Below are 24640 nucleotides of genomic sequence, written 5' to 3' on the forward strand. Positions count from 1 at the left end.
AACTATGTTGCATATTTGGTGGGACTGTCCCATGCTACGTCCCTTTTGGGGAAAGATTTTTGATCTAGGCAACAAGCTTTTCCATACTGAGGTTCCGACCTCGGCTTCCATAGGCTTGCTTTCTATGGTTCCTGGATCACTCCCACACCTCAAAAAGGGGATCTTTCGACATTTCTTGACCGCAGCGAGAACGGTGATACCTCGTCAATGGAAGTCGCATACTGTACCGTCCCTGGCGGAATGGGTAACGGAGGTGAACGGGATCATGAGGATGGAGGAGTTGCTGTCCGCTGATAGGGGCAAATCAGAGCTCTTCGTCCAAACTTGGATGGTGTGGTCTGGATTCCGGGATGGTGCTGATTTGCCTCTCTGGCTGGATGGAATGTTCTGAACAAATTATATTACCTACCGGAGGCGCTTTGTCTGTATGTGTTTCCTTTTGTTGTCTGGTGTTATGTGTTGTGTGTCCATATATTCGAAAGTGCTCTTATATGTGTCACTTTTCACTTTACTGGGGGGGCGGTCTCATTGACTATTGCACTGATTTGACGCGAACATGGTACAGTTATTGCCGTTATATCTCTCTTATCACTCAATTCTGATAGGTGGGAGGCTACCTTTTACTGTTGTTCTATGCATACTGTTGTTACACTATGATACTTCATTTAAATGTATTGCACTGCGTGCAAATTTCTTTTTCTTGCACAAAGCGTGAAATGTTTCTGTATTGTTATATTTTCAAAATAAAAATCTTTGATAAAGAATTCAAAACAGCATTTAGAAAGTTTTTTAACCCTTCAGGCATTTCACAGGAATTAAAGCAAAGTGGAGGTGAAATTTGCAAATTAATTTTTTTTTGCTGAATTTCAATTTTATTCAATTTTTTTTTCTGTAACACAGAAGGTTTTACCAGAGAAACACTACTAAATATGTATTGTCCAGATTCTGCAGTTTTTAGAAATGTCCCACATGTGGCTCTACTGCGCTCGTGGACTAAAACACAAGCCCTAGAAGCAAAGAAGCACCTAGTGCATTTTGAGGCCTCTTTTTTATTAGAATATATTTTAGGCAGCATGCCAGGTTTGAATAGGTGTTGAGGTGCCAAAACAGTAGGAATCCCCCAGTAGTGACCCCATTTTGGAAACTACACCCCTCAAGAAATAAATTTATGGTTGTTGTTACCATTTTGACCGCACAGTTTTTTCACAGCACCTATTTGAATTGGGCACTGAAATTAAAAAAATGAAATTTTTTCCAATAAAATTTCATTTGTGATCAAAATTTCTTATTTTCACAGGGAACAAAATACCTAATTTTGTTGCCCAATTTGTCCTTAGTGCGGCAATACTCCATTTGTGGCTATAAACTGCCGTTTGGGCCCATGGGAGGCCTCAGAAGGGAAGGAGCGCTGTGTGTTCTTTGGAGTGCAGATTTTGCTGGTTTGGTTTTCGGGTGCCATGTCGCATTTGCAGAGCCCCAGAGGTATCAAAGCAATGGAAACCCACCAGAAGTGACCCCATTTTGGAAACTACACCCCTCAAGGAATTCATTTATGGGTAATGTGACCATTTAGACCCCATAGTTTCTTCACAGAACTTATTTTAATAATTTTTTTCCAATAATATGTTGTTTTAGCTCAAAAATTCTTATTTTCACAAGAAACAAAATACCCCATTCCGGTGCACAATTTGTTCTGAGTGCCGCAATACCCCATTTGTGGTGATAAACTGCGGTTTGAGCCCATGGGAGGGCTCAGAAGGAAAGGACCACCATTTGGCCTACTGGGGATTTTCTGGTGCGAAGTCATGTATGCAGAAGCCCCTGAGGTACCAATACAGTTGAAACTCCCGAGAAGTGACCCCGTTTTAAAAACTACACCCTTAAGGCATTCATCTAGAGGTGTAGTGAGCATTTTGACCGGAGACATACACCCCATAAACTGTAATGTGGGTTCTCCTGGGTACGGCAATACCCTACATATGGCTGTTATCAGCTGCCTGGGCACACAGCAGGGCCCAGAGGGGAAAGAAGAGGGGGGATAAGCTGTGCGGAGTACATCAGGGTAAGTAAAATTGGGGTAAATTAAAAACCAAGGGATGTGTGATACATTTTAAAACACATTTTCATACAGAGCTCTGGTTTTTCGGGACACGTGTGACATTGATATATTCTGTCCTCCCTTATCCCCCTCTTATAGCAGACTTTGCACCTCTTTTGACTTTTTCCCTTCTTGCCAGTTTGGGGAACTTCTCCTGGAAAGTGTTGCCCTGGTACAATGCGTGTGGCCTCGCTTCCAGAAGTACTGGGTGCCCCCCCCCTTCTTGGTCCCTAAAGATTAGGTTCTTGATAATCACCTCTTGAAATTCCAGGAAAGTTCCCCTCTGGCCTGTACATCGATGTAGCACGTACGCATTGTACAAAGCCATCTGTATGATGTGCACGGCCAGCTTCTTATACCACACTGCATGGCGCTGTAGGGCTTCAGGACTTGATCTGACAAGTCCACCCCTCCCATGTACCTATTGTAGTGCAGGATGTAGTCTGGTTTGGGGGTCTCTGTACTGGTACCTCGTACTGGTACATGGGTACTGGTGTGGCCATGTATTGTTGTCAATACAAGGACATCTCTCTTGTCCTTGTACTTGACACACAATATGTTGCTGCTAGATTGTGCCCTGCTCTCACCCCTTCTGAGTGTTTGCCCAAGCAGAGTCTTAGGGAGGCCTCTCAGATTTCTTCTAGCAGTGCCGCATGCCGCAGGACTTCTGGAAGCGAGGCAGTTTAAGAGTGGGACGCTGGTATGAAAATTATCTAGGTAGAGGTGGTGACCCTGGTCCAGCAGTGGGTGCACCAAATCCCACACAATTTTTGCATTAACTCCCAGTAAGGGGGGGGGGGTAGCATTCTGGGGGCTGAATACTGCTGTCCTTCCCTTCATATATCCTAAATCTGTAGGTATACCCTGATGCACTCTCGCACAGCTTATGCATCTTCACGCCATACCTTGCCCTCTTACCCGGCAGGTACTGGCGGAATTGAACCCTCCCTTTAAAATGTACCAAGGACTCTTCAATAGAAATACACTTCTCGGGGTGTATGATTGGGAAAACCGGGCACTGAAACTGTCTAATAGGGGTCTCCGTCTATACAAACGGTCAAAACTGGGGTCATCTCGGGGTGGGCACAGCTCATTATCAGTATAATGTAAGAAGCGAAGTATTGCCTAATTTATTTATTTTTTTAGGTTTCAGTTCAGTTCTGAAGTTGCTTTGAGGGGCCCATATATTAGAAACCCCTATCAAACACCCCATTTTAGAAACTAGACCTCTCAAAGTATTCACAACAGCATTTAGAAAGTTTATGAAGCCTTTAGGTGTTTCACAGAAATTTAGAGCAAAGTAGAGGTGAAATGTACATTTTTTTTTTTGTCAGAAAATCCTCTTTATACCATTTTTTTTATAACACAAAAGGTTTTACCAGAGAAACGCAACTTAATACGTATTGCCAAGATTCTGCAGTTTTGAGAAATATCCCACATGTGGCCCTAGTACGGTAATGGACTGAAGCACCGGCCTCAGAAGCAAAGGCGCACCTAGTGGATTTTGAGGCCTCTTTTTTATTAGGCACCATGTCCGGTTTGAAGAGGTCTTGTGGTGCCAAAACAGTGGAAACCCCCCAAAAGTGACCCCATTTTGGAAACTAGACCCCTTGAGGAATTCATTGTAGTTTTCTTGGTGTGCATGCGGCTTTTGGATCAGTTTTTATTCTATTTTTAGGATTAAAAAACAGCAATTCTACTATTGTTTTTTTATTAATTTTTTTTTACAGTGTTCACCGTGCGCTATAAATGACATATTCACTTTATTCTGCGGGGCGATACGATTATAGCGATACCAGATGTTTATATATTTTTTTTATGTCTTATGGCGTTTACACAATAAAATACGTTTTGTAAAAAATCATTCACTTTTTGTGTTACCTTATTTTAAGAGCCAGAAATTTTTTATTTTTCCATCAATAAAGTCGTGCGAGGACTTATTTTTTGCGTAACGAACTGTAGTTTCGATCAGTACCATTTTTAGGTACATGCGACTTTTTGATCTCTTTTTATTCCATTTTTTGGAAGGTGAAGTGACCAAACAATTGTGATTGTGGTTCGGTTTATTATTATTTTATTTTACGGCGTTCACCGTGCGGGATAAATAACAAAATAATTTTGTAGTTCAGGCCGTTACGGACACGGCGATACCAATTATGTATAGTTTATTTGTTTGTTTATATATTTTTATTAATAATAAAGGACTGATAAGGTAAAAAGGGGGATTTTTACTTTTAATACTTTTATTTTCTTATTTTTACACATCTTTTTTTGACTTTTTTTTTACTTTATTACTTTGTCCCACTAGGGGACTTGAGGGCAGGAGGCCCTGATCGCTATTCTAATACACTGCACTACATGCGTAGTGCAGTGTATTAGAACTGTCAGCTACTCACTGACAGCAAGCATAGTGGGTCCTGACTTTGTCAGGACCCACTAGGCTTCCGTCGATGGCATAGCCGGACGCCATTGTTTGGTGTCCAGTTGCCATAGTCACCATCGCCGGCCGCTATCGTGTAGCAGGCCGGCGATGGCAGCTTAACCCCTAAAAAGCCACGATCTCTATTGAACGCTGCTTTTAAGGGGTTAATCAGCGGGGACACAGCGATCGGTTCCCGCTGTAGGAGCTGCGGCAGCTGCTGTATGAGACAACAGCTGTCAAAGCTCCTGTATGTGTCGGGAGGACGGATGAAATGGCCGTTACTCCCGAGATGTACTATTAGGTCATGGAGCGTGAACGATACAGCTACCATGACCTAATAGTACGTCCAGGAGCGGGAAGGGGTTAAATTAGTTTCAAAAAGGGTTTTCCACTTAACTTTTACTGTTTGAAAAATCTGATCTTGGCTCTTTTTACCCTTCATTTTCCATTTGGCATGTAGCCCTGGAAAATTCCTGATGTATGCGTGTAATGTATGGCCCTGATGTATTTAGCTGTACGTCATACAGTTGCATAATATGCACGTTGACGCCTATTGCAAAAAATAAAAAATAAAAACAACAACATATACCAGAAATGATGCTGCAATGTAGAAAATATGGAGTAACAGCAAATAACAGGAAGTAAAAAGACTATACAGGAGTTATAAAGACTAAAGTAAAGAACACATAAACATGGGGTGATGGCTGAATTTTCATATTTGTTTATTTATCTGTTACTGCAGCAATAACTATATTCTGTAACAATAAATGTAGGCATAAAAACACCTACATTAATTTAAATGATCCTACATTTGACACTACAATTTTAAACAAGAAAGTGTAGTGTAAAATGTAGGATCATTTAAATGAATCGAGGAGGTTCTCTGCCTAAATGTATTGTTACAGAATATGGTCATTGCTTCAATAAGAGATGAAAAAACACACTTTAAGGGCATGCCCCCATGTGGCGGATTTCCTCCGCAACTGTCCGCATCAATGCCACACAGAATCTGCGTTGCAGATTCTGCTGCGGATCTGCCAAAAATGTGCAGTAAATTGATGCGGACTAGCTGCTGCGGACTGCGGTAAAAGTGCTTCCCTTCTCCCTATCAGTGCAGGATAGAGAGAAGGGACAGCACTTTCCCTAGCGAAAGTAAAAGAATTTCATACTTACCGGCCGTTGTCTTGGTGACGCGTCCCTCTTTCTGCATCCAGCCCGACCTCCCTGGATGACGCGGCAGTCCATGTGACCGCTGCAGCCTGTTATTGGCCTGTGATTGGCTGCAGCCTGTGATTGGCTGCAGCCGTCACTTAGACTGAAACGTCATCCTGGGAGGCCGGACTGGAGACAGAAGCAGGGAGTTCTCGGTAAGTATGAACTTATATTTTTTTTACAGGTTGCTGTATATTGTGATCGGTAGTCACTGTCCAGGGTGCAGAAACAGTTACTGCCGATCGCTTAACTCTTTCAGCACCCTGGACAGTGACTATTTACTGACGTCTCCTAGCAACGCTCCCGTCATTACGGGAGCCCCATTGACTTCCTCAGTCTGGCTGTAGACCTAGAAATACATAGGTCCAGTCAGAATGAAGAAATGTCAAGTTAAAAAAGCAAGACGCATCCGCAGCACACATAACATGTGCATGACAGCTGCGGACTTCATTGCGGAATTTAGAATCTCCATTGAAGTCAATGGAGAAATTCCGCCATGAGTCCGCAACCAGTCCGCCACTGCTTCGCAACAGACAGAGCATGCTGCGGTCACCAAATTCCGCTCCGCAGCCTATGCTCCGCAGCGCAATTTTACTCAACGTCTAAACGAACACTTCTAAATTAAAGTGGAAGTCAATGGAGAAACGGCTCCGCTGCGGATTAACGCTGCGGAGTGTCCGCAGCGGAATTCAAGTGAAATTCCGCCACGTGTGAACCCAGCCTTAAAGAGCACTTCGGCCGAATATGAAAAATCTAAATTAGAACTTGTCTAGGAATAAGAACAGTCAAAAAAAGTTGTTCTTATTCCTAGACAAGTTCTAACTTTTATTCTTTGTAATGTTTTTTTTTTAAAATACATGCATTTTGTCTTTGTAAAGGCTAACCATACACATTAGGTTAATGTCGGCAGGACCGGACGACGAGCTTATGTGTATGGGGACCTCCCAGCTCAAGAAGGATCGCGCTTGTTGATTTTCTACACCCAATCCTTTTGTTCACAGGGAAGATAAGCTACCACCAGCGTTTTCTGGCAGCAGCTTATTTCCCTCTCCCCATGAAGAACAAATGAATGCTTGGCTAATAAACATTGTAGAATGAACGAGCGTTTGGCCGACAGCTATTCAATGTGCATGGCTACCTTTATAAGTATGTACAAACATAAATACCTGGTCTCTAGTCCATCCATGTACTCTTTCTTCTTCTTTCGACTCTCTTGTGCTGACTGTTTATTGCGGATTTTACGCCTAATTTTCTTAAGGACACGCTCCTCATACTATTGAAAAAGTACATTATTAATAGTTTTCAACATGAAGAGTTGTTTGGAGTGAAAAGCTTAACAATTACAGCAGTGGCGTACCTACCATAGAGGCAGGGCAGACAATTGGTATGGGGTCTGCGGTGGGAGGGGGGCAGCACAGAAACGCTTCCTCTGTGTATAGATGTATATGTAAGGGGGATATGTTGTACATCGATTATAAACATCCCCTTGTGTGCCTGCTCTATGTGGTGATGTAATTTGTGTGCCCCTCATCTGTTTCCCTTGTCTGTCCCCTCTGTGTGTGTCTTGTCTGTGTTTAACATTAGTGGTGTGAGTGGACAGAAAGGAGAGGAGTTATAGGGAGGCGGTCTCTGGAGCCAGTGGCAGTTGGTGAGGTGCCATTTTTGTAGTGAGGAGCTCCTGGTAACACAGTGTTGGAGGACTCCCTGAGTGAAATTGGCTTTTTCCTGGCAGCACTATTGATTTCTGGCCCTCTAAAGAGTGTGGGAATACATGAGTCCTCGACAAGTAATAGAAGCAGATTGTGCTGTGACTGCATAGGAGAAGTGTTCATCCTATTGGTGTTAAGGGATGCCATACTGTAAAGTCTCAGTCAGATTTTCTGTAGGGCCTACAAATAGGTCAACTGTCTTAATATCAGTGACCGCTGAGCGGATCAGGGAAGGAGGTAATCGCTCGCCATTGCCAGGACCCATCGCGCCATATTCTACCAAGGTAGTGGCTAGCCCCACAGTGACCCGTAAAGGCAAAAGTGGAAGGAGAGCAAAAGTGACATGCACACACACCATACATAGATTAAGGTGGGACTCAGGTGAGGTTGATATCCCTGACCTTAGTTGTATACCGCTTCCTCAGTTCACATGCCTGGAGGAGTGCAAAAGTTAAAGAAATCGTGTGTGTCCATATCTGTATTTATAATAGGCCCTTATTACATACACACTTCCTATTGACTTCAAAACCAGCTGTATAAATCCCCCTTTTGGTGGCCGCATGCAGCCATAATAATATAATTTATCAGGTCTGAAAAACAGAGTACACACAGATATATTCTGAAATAGATGTGCACAGAATTTTGGAACCTAAAAACAGCATGGCGGACTTTAACCCCTTTATTCTACAGCGCCGCTATTCCACGGCGCTGCTGTAGAATAAAGTAAACAGAGCAGGGAGCCGTGAAATCTCCCTGCTCTCAGCTGCCAGAGGCAGCTGAGGGCTCGGGGCGTCTCTGCTCTGCCGGGTGAGATCGATATTAGTATTGATCTCACCCGTTTAACCCTTCAGATGCGGTGCACAATAGCGTGCACCACATCTGAGTGGTTTTGGAGAGAGGGAGGGAGCTCCCTCTCATCCCACCGACACCCGGCGATAAAATCGCCGAGTGTCTGTGTCTTCTATGGCAGCCGGGGGTCTAATAAAGGCCCCCAGGTCTGCCTGGAGCGAATGCCTGCTAGATCATGCCGCAGGCATGACCTAGCAGATGCCTGTCCGTTTTAAACGGACAGGCAGTAATACACTGCAATACAAAAGTATTGCAGTGTATTATAATAGCGATCGGAGGATAGTGAAGTCCCCTAGTGGGACTAGTATAAAAGTAAAAAAAGTTGAATAAAGTTAATTTAAAAAAAAAGTGGAAAAAAAAATATGAAAAACCCACTTTTTCCCCTTCCAAATGCTTTACTATTAAAAAAAACTACAATAAAGCAAACAAGTTACACATATTTGGTATCGCCGCGTCGTAACGACCCTGACTATAAAGCTGTTACATTATTTAACCCGCACTGTGAACGTCGTAAAAAATAAAATAAAAAACAAATGGAAAAATTGCTGTTTTCTGTTAATCCTGACTTAAAAAAAATGTGATAAAAAGTGATCAAAAGTCGCATTTACTCTCAAATGGTACCAATAAAAACTACAAGTCGTCCCGCAAAAAACAAGACCTTATGCAGCTATGTCGACGCAAAAATAAAAAAAAGTTATAGCTCTTCGAATGTGACAATGGAAAAATTTAAAAAATGGCTTGGACATTAGGACCCAGAATGCAAGCAGGGGGAAGGGGTTAACAGTAGTCAAGGTGTAATACATTTGCTAGAGCTCTCTGTAGAGCCATTCTGACTTTTGCTATGGGGCCCTTTAATTACTGTGTACCCCTAAATTACAGAAACATTTTAAGGACAATTAGTAGTGGTCTACGATGTACCTACATCCTCTTACAGTCAGTATGAAAATGTACCCTCTACTGTAAATGATAATAATGTAAAAATACAGGGCCACAATAATGCAAAAATTATCACTATGTGAAGGATTTTAGATTGTCTTGAGAGGAACGCTTATCACTGCTCAGTCCAGGGACATAACTTGAAGCTTCTGGGCCACAACGCAAAATCTGTAACAACCACCTCCATTATAATAATGGTGCCTTCTTATGTGACAGAAAAGCTTTGGGCCCCCACAGGCATCAGATCCCAGGTGGGACTGATACCTCTGCACCCCCTATTGCTACGCCCCTGGCTCAGCTAATCATAGAATGAAAGAACTGTCTTTGTGTGTTTGGTGATTTCACCCCCTTTGTCTATTGTCCTTCAATCACGGACTACAGTGTCAGTCTGATAAGTTATGACCTTAAAGTTTTTTTTAAAAATTTATTACAATAAATATACTAATATGTGCAATGTTTAATAAGCAACAACCCTATCACAATGTCCTGTGTATTAAGATCGTAGTGCCTGGCCACATATATATCAACATTCCCATGGTTAAGAGAGCAATCATTGGCTACTGTTCAAAACATTACTTGCTTTTCATTATGTTAACACTGATAAAGATCATGATGTTACCTTTGTGAGTGGTAGTTGGGTAGGCAACATTACTCCTTCCTTTGAAAGAAGTTTCTTTTCATCTTCAGTCAGAACTAATTCACCACAAATCCCAGAATTCCGACAATTTGATGGTAAGCTAGTGTTCTGCTGCTTTTCAGAGAAAATAACCATTGCAAGAAAGATATGTTCAGAGCATTTAATAGTAAATAACATAACATTTTAGTATAGCAAATAAGCATTTGGATAGATAGCAATGTATATCTTACCAAGTCAAAGTTATTTGATAGCAAAAGTTCTTTTACAGTCATGGGATATGAGGTATCTCTGCCCTGAGACTGAATTTTCATATTATCCTCAGTACAAAGCTCCCCAGTCCACAAGTCTAAAAAAGAAAATAATCAAGGTTAATCTAATCTATCTACTCACCTATCCCACTGCTGGTACCTCTTCCCCTTTTGTGTAAAGGTTCAGATAGCACCAGATACGTGGAAGGGTGAGGTTTTGCACGGATAGGGGCCCAACCCAAACATAAATATAAAAGAGTATCCGGCACACCAATATAGAAAAAAAGGTATTTTTTTATTTTGTTTTTGTTTCTAATGCCAGTGGCAGAGTGTAACGTTTCGGTCTAGGTGACCTTCATCAGGCACTGAGCCGTGCTGGGCAACTGAATTGACGAGCGCTAGTGGTGCTGATAGCGCCATGATACAGCGGCCAGCCGCTATCAGCACCACTAGCGCTCGTCAATTCAGTTGCCCAGCACGGCTCAGTGCCTGATGAAGGTCACCTAGACCGAAATGTCGCACTCTGCCACTGGCATTAGAAACAAAAACAAAATAAAAAAATACCTTTTTTTCTATATTGGTGTGCCGGATACTCTTTTATATTTAAGGTACCTCTTCCCCAGCAGTCCAGCTGGTATTGCCAGGGAAAGCCAAGTTACATTTTTATGGAAGTGATAGAAAGCTCAAGATCAAATGTTAATAGCAATGTTTTGGTCTGAACTGAAGCCTTTCTAAAGCAGCTTGAGAAAGGCTTCAGTTGAGGCTTGGTGTAATGTTGATGAATAAAGGACAACAAACTGACATGGTGACCTCCATTTGCTTTAATTGCATAATAGAGACGGGAACTGATCATGAAACCCCCCAACCCAGCCCCTCTAATATCAGGGGGTGTCTTAGGCTGTTCATACATACACAAGACAATATGGCACCATATTCACAATGTGCATGTACGCATACACACATAAACCCACTACATCCCTTCATGGATTGCAAGATAGAATTCCTATAACTAGGTAAGTTTACTTAACCTCTTAGTGACCACCTATACGACTTTTCACGGCAGCCTAGTCTAAGTCCTGTACGGGTGTCCCATGCAGGCTGATGACAGCCGGGCTCCTGCTCTAACGATATTAGAGTTTCCTTATATTGCAGTCATTTTACCCAGGTATATAATAGTACCACTTTACAAAGCATTAGTGAGGCCTCATCTACAATGTGCAATTTAGTTCTGGGCTCCAGTTCATAGAAAGGATGCCCTGGAGTTGGAAAAAATACAAAGAAGAGCAACTAAACTAATAAGGGGCATGGAGAATCTAAGTTATGCGGAAAGATTAAAAGAATTAAACATATTTAGCCTTGAAAAAAGACGATTGGGGGGGGGGGGGGGGCATGATTAACTTATATAAATATATGAATGGCCCATACAAGAAATATAGTGAAAACCTGTTCCATGTAAAAAAAACTCAAAAGACAAGGGGGCACTCCCTCCATCTGGTGAAAAAAAGATTCAATCTGCAGAGGCGACAAGCCTTCTTTACTGTGAGAACTGTGAATCTATGGAATAGTCTACCGCAGGAGCTGGTCACAGCAGGGACAGTAGATGGCTCTAAAGAAAGCTTAGATAATTTCCTAGAACAAAAAAATATCAGTTTCTATGTGAATGTGTAGAATTTTCGTTTCATCCCTCCCCTTTTTCCCATCCCTTGTTTGAACTAGATGGACATATGTCTTTTTTCAATCATACTAACTATGTAACACCTTAAATGCTGCGGTCAATAGTGGTTTAGTGGTTTACAGAGGGAGTGGGCTCCCTCTGTCACCCTACGGCGGCTCGCAAATGTGATCGCGGGCCTCCGATAGGGTGCCATGGCAGCAGGGAGCCTAACAAAGTGAAGTCCCCTAGTGGGACTGTTAAAATACGTAATTAATGTTAAATGAAAATTATTAATAAAGGTGTATTGTAAAAAATGACATGAATAAAACCATTATTTCCATTAAAGTGTAAAAAAGGAATAAAAATACAAACATATGGTACTGCCGTGATCATAATGACCCAAACAATAAAGTTAACATGTAATTTAAACTGTAAGGTGAACATGGTAAAAAACAAAACAAAATGGTACCATTAAAAAATCCACATACAGCTATGTCGATGGAAAAATAAAAAAAAAGTTAGAGCTCTTTGATTGTGACGATGGAAAAACGGAAAAAAAATTGCTTGGTCATTAAGGCCTAAAATAGGCTGGTCACTAAGGGGTTAATTTAAATTGGTGATGTACATGCTCTCATACTTATCCTTACAAGTTGTTAAATAAAATTATTACCAGTTCAAAAGTTCATCTGTTTTTTTGTAACATCTGAAAACAGACTCCACAAAAGGCAAGTTATTCAGTAAAAGGAAAAGAAATGAAAATAGCAGCATTTCTATGCACACAATATTGCCTTTTGGATTAGGAATACAGATTTTTTATAGTCATTCAAATTGTATTATTCATTGTATTATTCAAGTACTGTTTTATAAATACAGCACATGCTCTGCCTTTAGAATTGTATTTCTGTATAGGGTTTGTTTATATCTGCATCACTACCATATGTTCTAACAAAAGAGATATACAGTATGACTATAGCATCAATAAATGCAAGCTCGTCGCTTCTCTGCTCATAAAATGTAGTGTCTAATGTATTACTGTATCTGAGAAGAACTTTGCTTAGTATATCTCCAAGGTGTAAGCATTTGACAGATAGCAGGAGAACTATAATTAGCTAACAAGTGGCCGATGCAGCGAGCGCCGATCAACGAGACATCGTTGATCGGCACTCATTTGCTCCTGTCACATGGAGCTATGGATGGGGACGAACGGTCGTTACTCCGATCGCTCGTCCCCATACATTATTATCATGTCGGCAGCGCGTCTCCCTGTTTACACAGGGAGATGTGCTGCCGACAACGATAATATTTCACTTTTTTAAAATGATACGGCCAGCAGATGATCGAGCGTTTGTTCGTTCATCTGCTTATCATTCCCCTGTTTACACAGGGCAATTATCGGCAACGAGCGTTCTATGAACGCTCGTCTGCCCGATAATCGTCCAGTGTAAGACCCCCTTTACTCAAACTGCTGGGTTGGCAATGTGTGCTGTTCTGACAGATGTACTTGTACATGGTGGGCCATAAAAAACAGAACCCTGTTTCACTTTTTTGGTCTGAACAGGATAATACTTATAGAAACTCATTCATCAAAACTGTCTTTGGACTGTTTGTGGGCCCAATATTCTTTGATGAAAATGTGAATGCAGTAGTGTACATGGACATCTTCTACCTATGCACAATTAACTGATATAGAGCATTGTATTGTTTCTTTTAACAAGGCAGGGCGACTTGCCATATGTGGCACACGTTCCTATCAAGAGTTCATGCAGCATTCGCAGATGAACATACAGTGAGCAAAGGGTTGTGGCCTCCATGTTCACCTGACCTTACGGTGTGTGACTTTTTTCTGTGGGGCTAACCCTGAAGGGTAGGGTTTATGAAACTAATCCCTAGACTGTTTCCATCAGTCTCATAGACATTGAATAGAGTGACAGGCTCAACCGCAGTTGGGAGGGACCAGGGTTTCCGGACTCCTGTGCATAGGTGATAAATGTTGATTCTGGGAATACCAAATGAAGGCATTTTATCATCAGATAGCCAGGTGTATGCAGAAAAACCAGGACCTCGTGCTTTGTCAAGCAAATAAGTAACTACTATGCATTGTTTTGCTGTTTTCCTGAGGCGGATGAGAGAAGAGTAGCTTTGCTGGTACGGCTCATACTTATCAGTTTGTAGTAAAAGATAAGTGTTTGTACTCTGTAGTATTATTTTATTTGGACCATTGTTGGATATCATTTTATAATCTTTGGTTTAGTATGCTCTTAGAGATAGTGTTCAAACATAGGGCAAATGTATGCAAACAGTATGGCATGTATAGTATGTGTATGTGGAATCCTGTTAAAGAGGCTCTGTCACCAGATTATAAATGCCCTATCTCCTATATAATGGGTTCGGCACTGTAATGTAGGTAACAACCGTGGTTTTTATTTTGAAAAACGATCAATTTTGAGCAAGTTATGCACAATTTTAGATTTATGCTAATTTGTTTCTTAATAGACCACTGGGTGTGTTTTTACTTTTTTACCAAGTGGGCGTTGTAAAGAGAAGTGTATGACGCAGACCAATCAGCGTCATACACTTCTCTCCATTCATTTTTAGCAGTACTCGCAACACAGCGTGATCTCGCGAGATCAAGCTGTGCTGTCACATATTCCCACATTAAATTTACCGAAGTGTCTTCAGAGTGAATAGATATAGTTTTCAGTCAGGATGCGATGTCTAGTCACACTTCCGATACGTCGGTAAAGTTTCTGTGAATGACAGCACACGTGATCTCGCGAGATCACGCTGTGCTGTGTGAGTAAGTCCCACAGAAACTTTACCGAAGTGTCGGGAGTGTGAATAGACATCGCATCCTGGCTGAAAGCGATGTCTATTCACTCTCAAGACACTTCGGTAAAGTTAGTGTGGGAGTATGTGACAGCACAGCGTGATCTCGCGAGATCACGCTGTGTTTCGAGTACTGCTAAAAATGAATGGAGAGAAGTGTATTGGTCAGCGTCATACACTTGTCTTTACAACTACCAGTTGGTAAAAATGTAAAAACACGCCCAGTTGTCTATTAAGAAACTGATTAGAATAAATCTAAAATTGTGCATAACTTGCTCAAAATTTATTGTTTTTCAAAATAAAAACCACTGTTGTTATCTACATTACAGCGCCAATCAGATTATGTAGGAGATAGGCCACTTATAATCTGGTGACAGAGCCTCTTTAAAGAGGCTCTGTCACCAGATTTTGCAACCCCTATCTGCTATTGCAGCAGATAGGCGCTGCAATGTAGATTACAGTAACGTTTTTATTTTTAAAAAACGAGCATTTTTGGCCAAGTTATGACCATTTTTGTATTTATGCAAATGAGGCTTGCAAAAGTCCAAGTGGGCGTGTTTAAAGTAAAAGTCCAACTGGGCGTGTATTATGTGCGTACATCGGGGCGTTTTTACTACTTTTACTAGCTGGGAGTTCTGACGAGAAGTATCATCCACTTCTCTTCAGAACGCCCAGCTTCTGGCAGTGCAGACACACAGCGTGTTCTCGAGAGATCACGCTGTGACGTCACTCACTTCCTGCCCAAGGTCCTGCATCGTGTCGGACGAGCGAGGACACATCGGCACCAGAGGCTACAGTTGATTCTGCAGCAGCATCGGCGTTTGCAGGTAAGTCGATGTAGCTACTTACCTGCAAACGCTGATGCTGCTGCAGAATCAACTGTAGCCTCTGGTGCCGATGTGGCCGACACGATGCAGGACCTGGGGCAGGAAGTGAGTGACGTCACAGCGTGATCTCTCGAGAACACGCTGTGTGTCTGCACTGCCAGAAGCTGGGCGTTCTGAAGAGAAGTGGATGATACTTCTCGTCAGAACGCCCAGCTAGTAAAAGTAGTAAAAACCCCCCGATCTCCTTCACACAATGTCAAGTGTTTTTTTTAATAAAAAATAAGACCAGCCAGGAAAACATGTCACAATGCTGGAAAAAAAACACTTGTCTGGCGCTGGTTTTTTTTCCAGCACTGGGATAGGTTTCCTGGCTAGTCATATTTTGGATAAAAATTGCAATCCCCCAGCGTTAGTGGGCACCATTCGCAGAGGGGATTTTGGCACCGGCAGCAGCCCAACACCCTTACAAGCCTAAACATAGTGTTGTTCCTACATATTAGCACAACACGATAAGGTGAGCCTTGACAACTATTATTATCACTAATATTGTGTTGTCAACAACCCCCGCCCTATGTAGCGCTGTTCTTGTCTTTTGTTCAGCCCATACCCACAAGCGTTGTTTCCGTAACTACCATTAATTTCTATGGGAGTTACAGAAACTGCGTAGTTTAGCGAGCTACGCTGTTTTCTTCTTACATGGTCGGAAATCACGGGAGTCAGTGGGAACACAGAAAGGTAGAATGGGGTTTAGGGGGCCATGTTCTAGAGATAGGTGCGGGTCCCAGAGGTGGGACCCGCATCTATCTGACATTTATGGCATATCCTGTGAGCATATCTTTTTCCGTTTTTGCCAGGACTTACATTGTTTATGTCTGATATAATAAAACAGACCCTTTAAAATATTGCCCCTTCTATTTTTAAACTAAATCAAATTAAATCAACTCATATATTGTAAAATAATTATTTAAATACATTCCCATTTCAAATACAATACAGCAAAGCTATTATTGTTATTATATATTATTATTTTTATATAATTTTTTTTTAACCTCCACTTTTACTCTGCACACAATACCTGCAGGTTCACCCAGATCAATAGACACATTAGGTTCTTGGAAATCCCTCTGATTATGCATCATATGGCAAGAGTCTGCATAGTGGTACTGGACAGGACTATCCTGTTGATCTGAGTGGTTGTCTTCTGAAAGACCACTATCACTAGCAGCAGGTGACCAGAGATTTGAGTCAGAGGAGGAATCATTGGGTGCCAGCAGAAAAGACAAAAGTGCTTCATCTTCATTGGTAGAGCTCTGCATCAAAAGATAAAAAATGATAACAAAAAAAAAAGAGAAAAACAAAAAACAATACTGCATTGATAAATTATTTCCTTAAATACTAACGTTTGTTTCAGATGTCCAAAAGGGCTGCGCAGATGAACATTCATGTCGAAGAATACCATCTTGGCAATCAAACAGTAAATCTAGAAGCTCCAAACTCTGCACACCAGCTTGATTGAATACATTGGCATCCTGTGTATATGAAAGAACTTTATTGAGGGACATAGGTAAGATGAATGTCTTGAAATTTGAAAAAGAATTTCATGTCTTATTGTTTGCTGTTGCGGATGTCAGCTGTGTATTACAGCTGACACCTCGCACTAAGGCTGGATTCACACGAGGTCATTACGTCCGTAATTGACGGACGTATTTCGGCCGCAAGTCCCGATCCGAACACAGTGCAGAGAGCCGGGCTCCTAGCATCATACTTATGTACGATGCTAGGAGTCGCTTCCTCACTGCAGGACAACTGTCCCCCATGTTTTCAGTACGGGACAGTAATTCCACAGAGAGGCAGGGACTCCTAGCATTGTACATAAGTATGATGCTAGGAGCCCAGCTCCCTGCACTGTGTTCGGTCCGGGACTTGCGGCCGAAATCCGTCCGTCAATTACGGACGTAATGACCTTGTGTGAATCCAGCCTAATAGCCAGTAACAGAGATCGCTCTGATCCTGGCATTTAACCACTAAGATGCCGCGGTCAATAGCGAATGTGGCATCTAAGCCATTCCAAAGAGGGGGCAGCCCCCTCTGACAAGCCCATCTGCCCCCCCACGATGTGACTGCGTGGTGCCTATGGTTGAAATAAAGGCCCCCAGGTCTGCCTTCTTTCTTCCCTTGTTAAGCGCGGCCTATATGGATTAACAGGAACCCGTAAAAATGACAATACACTGTGATACATTAGTATTGCAGTGTATTGTACCAGCGATCCAATGATCGCTAGTTCAAGTCCCCTAGAGGGACTAATAAAGAAAGTTAAAAATTGTTAAATAAAGTCTTCAGTAGTGTACAAAAAATATATTATAGGTTAAAAAAAAACCTTCACCCATGTTTCCTAGTAATGTAAAAAATAAACAAAATTAATATTGCCGCGTCTGTAAAAGCCTGAACTATTTCAATATAATATTATTTAACTCGCATGGTGAACGCCCCAAAGAAAACTAAAATTAGAACACCAGAATTGCTGTTTTTTGGTCACCTTAGCGCGTTTAAAAAAATTTAATAAAAAGTGACCAAAAAGTTGTATGTACCAATAAATTTTACCAATAAAAACCATAGCTCGTCCCGCAAAAAATAAGCCCTCACTCTGCTCAACGAACAAAAAAAAAAAAGTTATGACTCTCAGGCACAATCAAGCGTTTAATTCCTCTGCAGCACCACTACATGGAAAATAGGCATTACACATTTCACATTGAAACCAATAAATAGGCTGAATCCTGCACAGCGAGAGACAGTCTTTGTAGCCGTTTTCTGTTCTTTTTGACCATTGTAGAAACTGGAATGTACAGAAGATCCATTTGAAATATTCTTACAGAGGTAGTTGTGTTATATGAATTGCATATTTCTCAACATTTGGATAGATGCCCGTTTTCATTTTGCTATGGTGCCCTTCCTCCACACTGAAGCAGTTTTGCAATGAAGAAAAATTAGGTTGATGCCAACCCTTTTACACTGCACAAATTATAATAATCATACATCCTACACATTTTATTGAATACTTCTTTCTTTCTTAACTGGATGTTATATCTATTTTGTGTAATCTGTTATCCCAACTATCTGTAGTGCTACATAAAGTCAATCCTAAAAGAGCTACAAAAAACAAACCTGGCCTAAAACATCAAGATTTAATATAATAATATACAATGCATATATCACAATGTATAAGATATTAGCTGACCTTAAATGGCCATTCACATGGCAAATGTGATTTAATGTGGATAAATGTACAGGATCAGCGTAAGTGACAGATAAAAAACAACTTTTACCAATATCTCATAAAAATAATTGGGCACATATGACAAACAACGGTTTAACAAATAATATGTAGTCACCAAGAGTGGCTACTCACTGAGGAGACAAAGATCACTGCCAAGGATCCCAGTTATATTCCTCACAGCAATATATCACTGGTACAATCAATGTTGCCCCAGCCGCAAAGTAATATGTGCAATCAATAAATTGTAATGATCTTACCAGTTAGGTTCCTACAATATAAGCATCAAAGTAAAGGTTAATGCTCAGTTAGTCATATCAGTAGTACATCGACAGGAAGGTCTCTACTGCCCCTAGTTAACCCTGTTATTAGTAGAGGATACAGTCTCTAATACCTGTAAGGAACAGCTGCTCTGAAAGGAGGGACCCTTGTCCGTAGCCTGCACCTACACTAGTTACAGCCTAAAGATATCCCTAAAGCGCTCCCAATGCGATCCCTCCCATGTTCTCTGCAGGATTTATCAGGTGAGTTGAAGGGTAGAACATCACAAACATCAGAGCCAGTCCAGTACAGTGGAACTGGGCTGGTTAGGTGTACAAAAGGCGTTCCAAAAGTAGTAGGCACATGGTACCTTTTGGTGTTTGGAGTTTGGCATCAAACGATGATACTCCTTCCTATTTCACATCTAATCCCAAAACTCTGCACTCCGTCCTGACGTATCGCATAAGATAAGAGTGTCCATTGACTGGAAATCCTTGGCGTCCTGTGTTTTACGTTAGGGGACAGGTTCACAGCGACACTGGTGTATAATAGGGAATGCGCCACCATATCGACGCTCACCAGTCATTACAAGCTAATTTGATTGGCTGGTAGCCCCGTTAGGAGAAATAATGAAATATACAGAAGTGACAGGGTCTAGCACATCCTAATCTCATATTAGTAGTAATCAACACTCATCTTTCCTCCAGCACATAGACCGAGGATGAGTGCGTGTTAATTAAAAAAGTCCCACACCATAGATCAATGCAAGGGTACAGTGCCTATTGGGTATATGTAGGAATTAGAGTCGAGCGAATTGATTCTACACAAAACAAATTTGCATGAATTTCTCAAAGTTTTGGATTTTAGCAAGTCCGAAACTTTTGGGATTCGTCCCGCACAATTTTCTCAAAATGGCGGCCGCCATTTTGCAAATCAGAAGTAACCAAGAAGACAGAGAAGAAGGATCACACTAGCATGGGCTTTGGCCCAGAGGGCTTCCCCCATAATGCCTTGCAAGCAGCCCTCCCATTAGCACAGCCAATCATGAGGGGTACAGGTGTGAGTCACTGATGAATCAGTGCAGTCATATGAGTCATAGCCACTATAAATATCCCAATAAGGAAATGCTGCTACTTCATTGCATCATTCACAGATCTTCTTCAACAATATAAGTTCAGAGTGCCATACACGACTTTTCAGAGCAATAGGGACACTTTCAATTTGCACTAAATTTATTCAAACCGAATAAATCTGACGGCCAGTTTGATAGAATAATTAATTGCGGAAAATTTGCTCATCTCTAGTAGGGATTAATTTGTGCCAGTGGTCTACTGCTGGTCCAATGTATATACACAGCCGTGTGCATACCATAGATAAATCTCTAGCTGTATTCAACTACAAGGCAGGAGGCGTTTGTTGTATTAATAGACAGGGCATACTTTGTATAAACTGCAAGAACACTCCCTACACGTTAAACAGCACATACCTTGTATAAACCGCAAGAATACGCCCTGCATGATAACGCCCCAAGTAAAAAAAAAAAGCAGGTTGTAGGTGAAATGGGCTGACCAGGGGCGTAACTAGGAAACATTAGGCTCCATAGCAAACTTTTGACTGGGCCCCTCTCCCCTGGCTGCCACACACAGCCCGTCCTTGTGGATAGTGCCCCCTGTAAATAGTGCCATACAGCCCCCTCCTGTAGACAGTGCTATACAGCCCCCCCAGTAGATAGCGCCATACAGCCCCCTCCTGTATACAGTGCTATACAGCGCCCACTGTAGACAATGCTATACAGTGCCCCCTGCAGACAGTGCTATACTGCCCCCCTATAGACAGTGCTATACAGCTCCCTGTAGACAGTGCTATACAGCGCCCCCTGTAGACAGTGCTATACAGCGCCCCCTGTAGACAATGCTATACAGCGCCCCCTGTAGACAGTGCTATACAGCCCCCTGTAGACAGTGCTATACAGCGCCCCCTGTAGACAGTGCTATACAGCGCCCCCAGTAGATAGCGCCATACAGCCCCCTCCTGTATACAGTGCTATACAGCGCCCACTGTAGACAATGCTATACAGTGCCCCCTGCAGACAGTGCTATACTGCCCCCCTATAGACAGTGCTATACAGCTCCCTGTAGACAGTGCTATACAGCGCCCCCTGTAGACAGTGCTATACAGCGCCCCCTGTAGACAATGCTATACAGCGCCCCCTGTAGACAGTGCTATACAGCCCCCTGTAGACAGTGCTATACAGCGCCCCCTGTAGACAGTGCTATACAGCGCCCCCTGTAGACAGTGCTATACAGCGCCAACTGTAGACAGTGCCATATAGCCCCCCTGTAGACATTGCCATACACCCCCCTTTAGACAGTGCTATACAGTGCCCCCTGTAGGCAGTGCCATACAGCCCCCTCTGTAGACAGTGCTATATAGCCCCCTGTAGACAGTGCTATACAACCCCCCCTGTAGACAGTGCTATACTTTCAAGTATCATAAAGAGGGACAATTGAAGCGGCGCACAGCAGCATTTTTCTTTATTTTAAGCCACGCCTATAATCCCAGCCAATCCACGCGCATAAACACCAGATTCAGCCCACACAGTATCATGCTCCCATAGTGCCCCCCACACAGTATAATGCCCCAATAGCTGCCACCATACAGTATAATGCCCCCATACAATATACTGGCCCATAGTGCCTCCATACAGTAAAATGCCCACACAGATGCCCCATACAGTATATTGCCCACACAGATGCCCCATACAGTATAATGCCCACAGAGATGCCCCCATACAGTATAATGCCCACACCGATGCCCCCATGCAGTACAATGCACAAACAAATTCCCCCATACAGCATAATGCCCCATAGCTGGCCCACACAGTATAATTACCTCCATAGCTGCCCCCACAGTTAATGCCCCACACAGTACAATGCCCCCTCATAGCTGCTCCCACAGTATAATGCCCCCCATAGCTGTCCCCTCAGTATAATGCCAACCATAGCTGACCCCACAGTATAATGTCACCTCATAGCTGCCCCACAGTATAATACCCCCTTAGATGCCCCCACAGTATAATGCCCCACACAATAAAATTCCCCACATAGCTGCCCCCACAGTATAATGCCCCCATAGTATAATGCCCTCATAGCCACCCCCACAGTATAATGCCCCCCATAGCTGCCCCCACAATATAATGCCCCCCATAGCTGCCCCCACAGTATAATGCCATCCATAGCTGTCCCCACAGTATAATGCCCCCCATACAGTATAATGCTCCCCATAGCTGCACCCCCACAGTATAATGCCCCCACAGTATAATGCCGCCCATACAGTATAATGCCCCCCATAGCTTTCCCCACAGTATAATGCCCCCACAGTATAATGCGCCCATACAGTATAATGCCCCTCATATAGTAAAATGCTCCTATAGCTGCCACCATATCAGCCACCCTTCCCTACCCAGTATAATGCCCCATAGTGCCTAATAGAAAAATAATAACATAATTACTTACCTATCCCCGTTCCCACGACGGGTTGAGGATCCTTCTCCTCCGGTCTATGCTGTGAGTGACTCGGCGCAGACAGGCGCGATGATGTCCCAACATGGCGCCTGCCTGCGCCGAGCCGCTCACGGCAGAGTGAATGCTGAAGCAAGGAGCCGTTGCTCCAGCATTCAGGAAGCGGGACCAGCGCGGTCAGCGCTATGTGGCTACGGAGGTCCTGTGGGCGCCCAAGGCTTAGGGACCCAGCCCCTAGAGCTACGCCACTGTATACAGTAGCCTATGGCAGAGCAGGGAGATACCTCCCTGCTCTGTCATAGTGTTCAATAGAATCATTGTCCGAAGGACTCAGACATTATTGAATGTGGTGTCGCTACCGCACATGCCACGGGCCCTGTAGCAGCCGCTATGGCTGCTACAGCGGTAGTTACGACACTAGGGCTGACAATACCTATGAATGGTCGCCCTGTATTTACATGTATTAGGCACTGAATAGTTGATTCTTTGTAATAGGGAGGTATAATTTCCCATATATAGTGCGAGAGGGGAGGGAAGGGGGTGAGGTTTAGATGAAGCAAACAAAGTGCAATTGCTCATTTAGGCCCTTTGGTGCAACCATATCCAGCCTAGAAATCCATTTAATCTCCATCTGTAACCGTTGTTTCCCAATTACTACCTCACTCTAAGGCTGGATTCACACGAGCACATTACGTCCGTAATGGATGGAACGTATTTCGGCCGCTAATCCCGGACCGAACACACTGCAGGGAGCTGGGCTCCTAGCATCATAGTTATGTTATGAGAACATCCCGTCATTAGCTATTACCACCAGGGTAAATGACGAGTCTTAATTTTCCATCCCATCATTTTTCAACTATACTAAGACACCTCAGACACTAAAAATCTATTATTAAGCTAATTTGGCGCAGGTCACTAGAATAGGAAGGAGAATCACAACATGGCCAGCAATACCAAGTATTCATAAAAGAATCAGTGGTATCATCAAAATCTAGTGCTTTCATGCGTATCACATTTTTAAGCAAACCTGTCGTGTTGAACATATGCTATCCTATGAGCCAGCAGCATGTTATAGAGCAGGACGAGCTGAGTAGATTGTTATATAGTTTTGAAGGAATATATTCGGTATACCTTGGAATTTATTGATTTAATTTCTTTCTCTTTGCATAGAAACAAGCAACACCAATTGTTCAGTACATTCATACACATCAAATTGTTAGGATCTGTCCACATGTCGGCTTAAAATCCAACTTGTATTTCCGTAGCAGATATCTCGGAATGATCCTCTGATTTCTGCTGCAAAGTTTATGCGGATGTGTCTCTGTGTGCAGCAGATCCGCAGTAGAATTAGCCCCATTATCATTCTTTGGGACTAACCCTCGTTTTTTCCGTCTATAATAATTAGTATGCTACTAATTTCCGCACTGGATTTTTTTCCGCTGTGCAGACAAAAATTTAAAAAAAGGTGGACTTAAATATTTACCTTGATTTTAACAGTGACCATTATCTTTCCTGGCTCATGAATATCCTCTTTGGATAGTTCAGAGGAAATTCACAAAAATTGATCAGACCAAAGGACCTATAAGTCACAGTCAGAGGTGTAACTTAAAGCTCCTGGGCCCCAATGCAAAATCTATAACAGGGCCCCCACCTACAATATATTATTTATAATACGGGTGTCTTCTTATGCAGCTGAGGGGCTTTTGGCCCCCCTCAGAATCCAGTCCCGGGTGTGACTGCTACCTCTGCACCCCATATAGCCCCTGGTCACAGTGCAATGTATAGATCATTTGTTTTAAAGAAAAGGACTTTGCTAAAAGTATCATTAATGGGGCCCTCAAGAAGGCTTTCACACTAACTCAGGAAGAATGCCTCCATCCAACCTAGCATGAGCAGAAATAGTGGAACTACTGATGAATTTTTTACAACCTCTAACTCTGGACATGGAATGATCTCTCAGATTTTGTCCCGGAACTGACATGTACTTTCGCACGAAGCATACATTAAAGAAGTCCTTCCTAGGAGACCGGTGTGTATGTAACCTTTAGGATGTCCGTGACGCTTAAATACTCCTTAGCACCTAGTAGACGAGGTGGTAAGAATACCTTGGCCTTGAACCTATTCCCTACGCTATATGGAACGTTTAAATGTGGGAAAACCAGATGTTTA

General features: G+C 42.6%; 1 protein-coding gene across 2 annotated transcripts in view; it reads right to left on the reverse strand.

Annotated features, from left to right (window-relative positions):
- The window catches only part of CREB3L3 (cAMP responsive element binding protein 3 like 3), a 73748-nt gene that overhangs the window by 32992 nt on the left and 16116 nt on the right, over positions 1-24640 (reverse strand). Inside the window, exons 2-6 of one of the 2 annotated variants that reach the window (XM_075864313.1) lie at positions 16819-16947; positions 16494-16728; positions 10094-10209; positions 9846-9977; positions 6899-7005 (exon numbers count right to left, since the gene is read on the reverse strand). In XM_075864313.1, coding sequence (XP_075720428.1) covers positions 6899-7005; positions 9846-9977; positions 10094-10209; positions 16494-16728; positions 16819-16947 — 719 coding nt within the window. The remainder of the gene's footprint in view (positions 1-6898; positions 7006-9845; positions 9978-10093; positions 10210-16493; positions 16729-16818; positions 16948-24640) is intronic. The other variant, XM_075864321.1, reaches the window with a different exon arrangement.

Source organism: Rhinoderma darwinii, chromosome 1, assembly GCF_050947455.1.
Source record: "Rhinoderma darwinii isolate aRhiDar2 chromosome 1, aRhiDar2.hap1, whole genome shotgun sequence".
In the NCBI taxonomy this organism is placed as follows: Eukaryota; Metazoa; Chordata; class Amphibia; order Anura; family Rhinodermatidae; genus Rhinoderma; species Rhinoderma darwinii.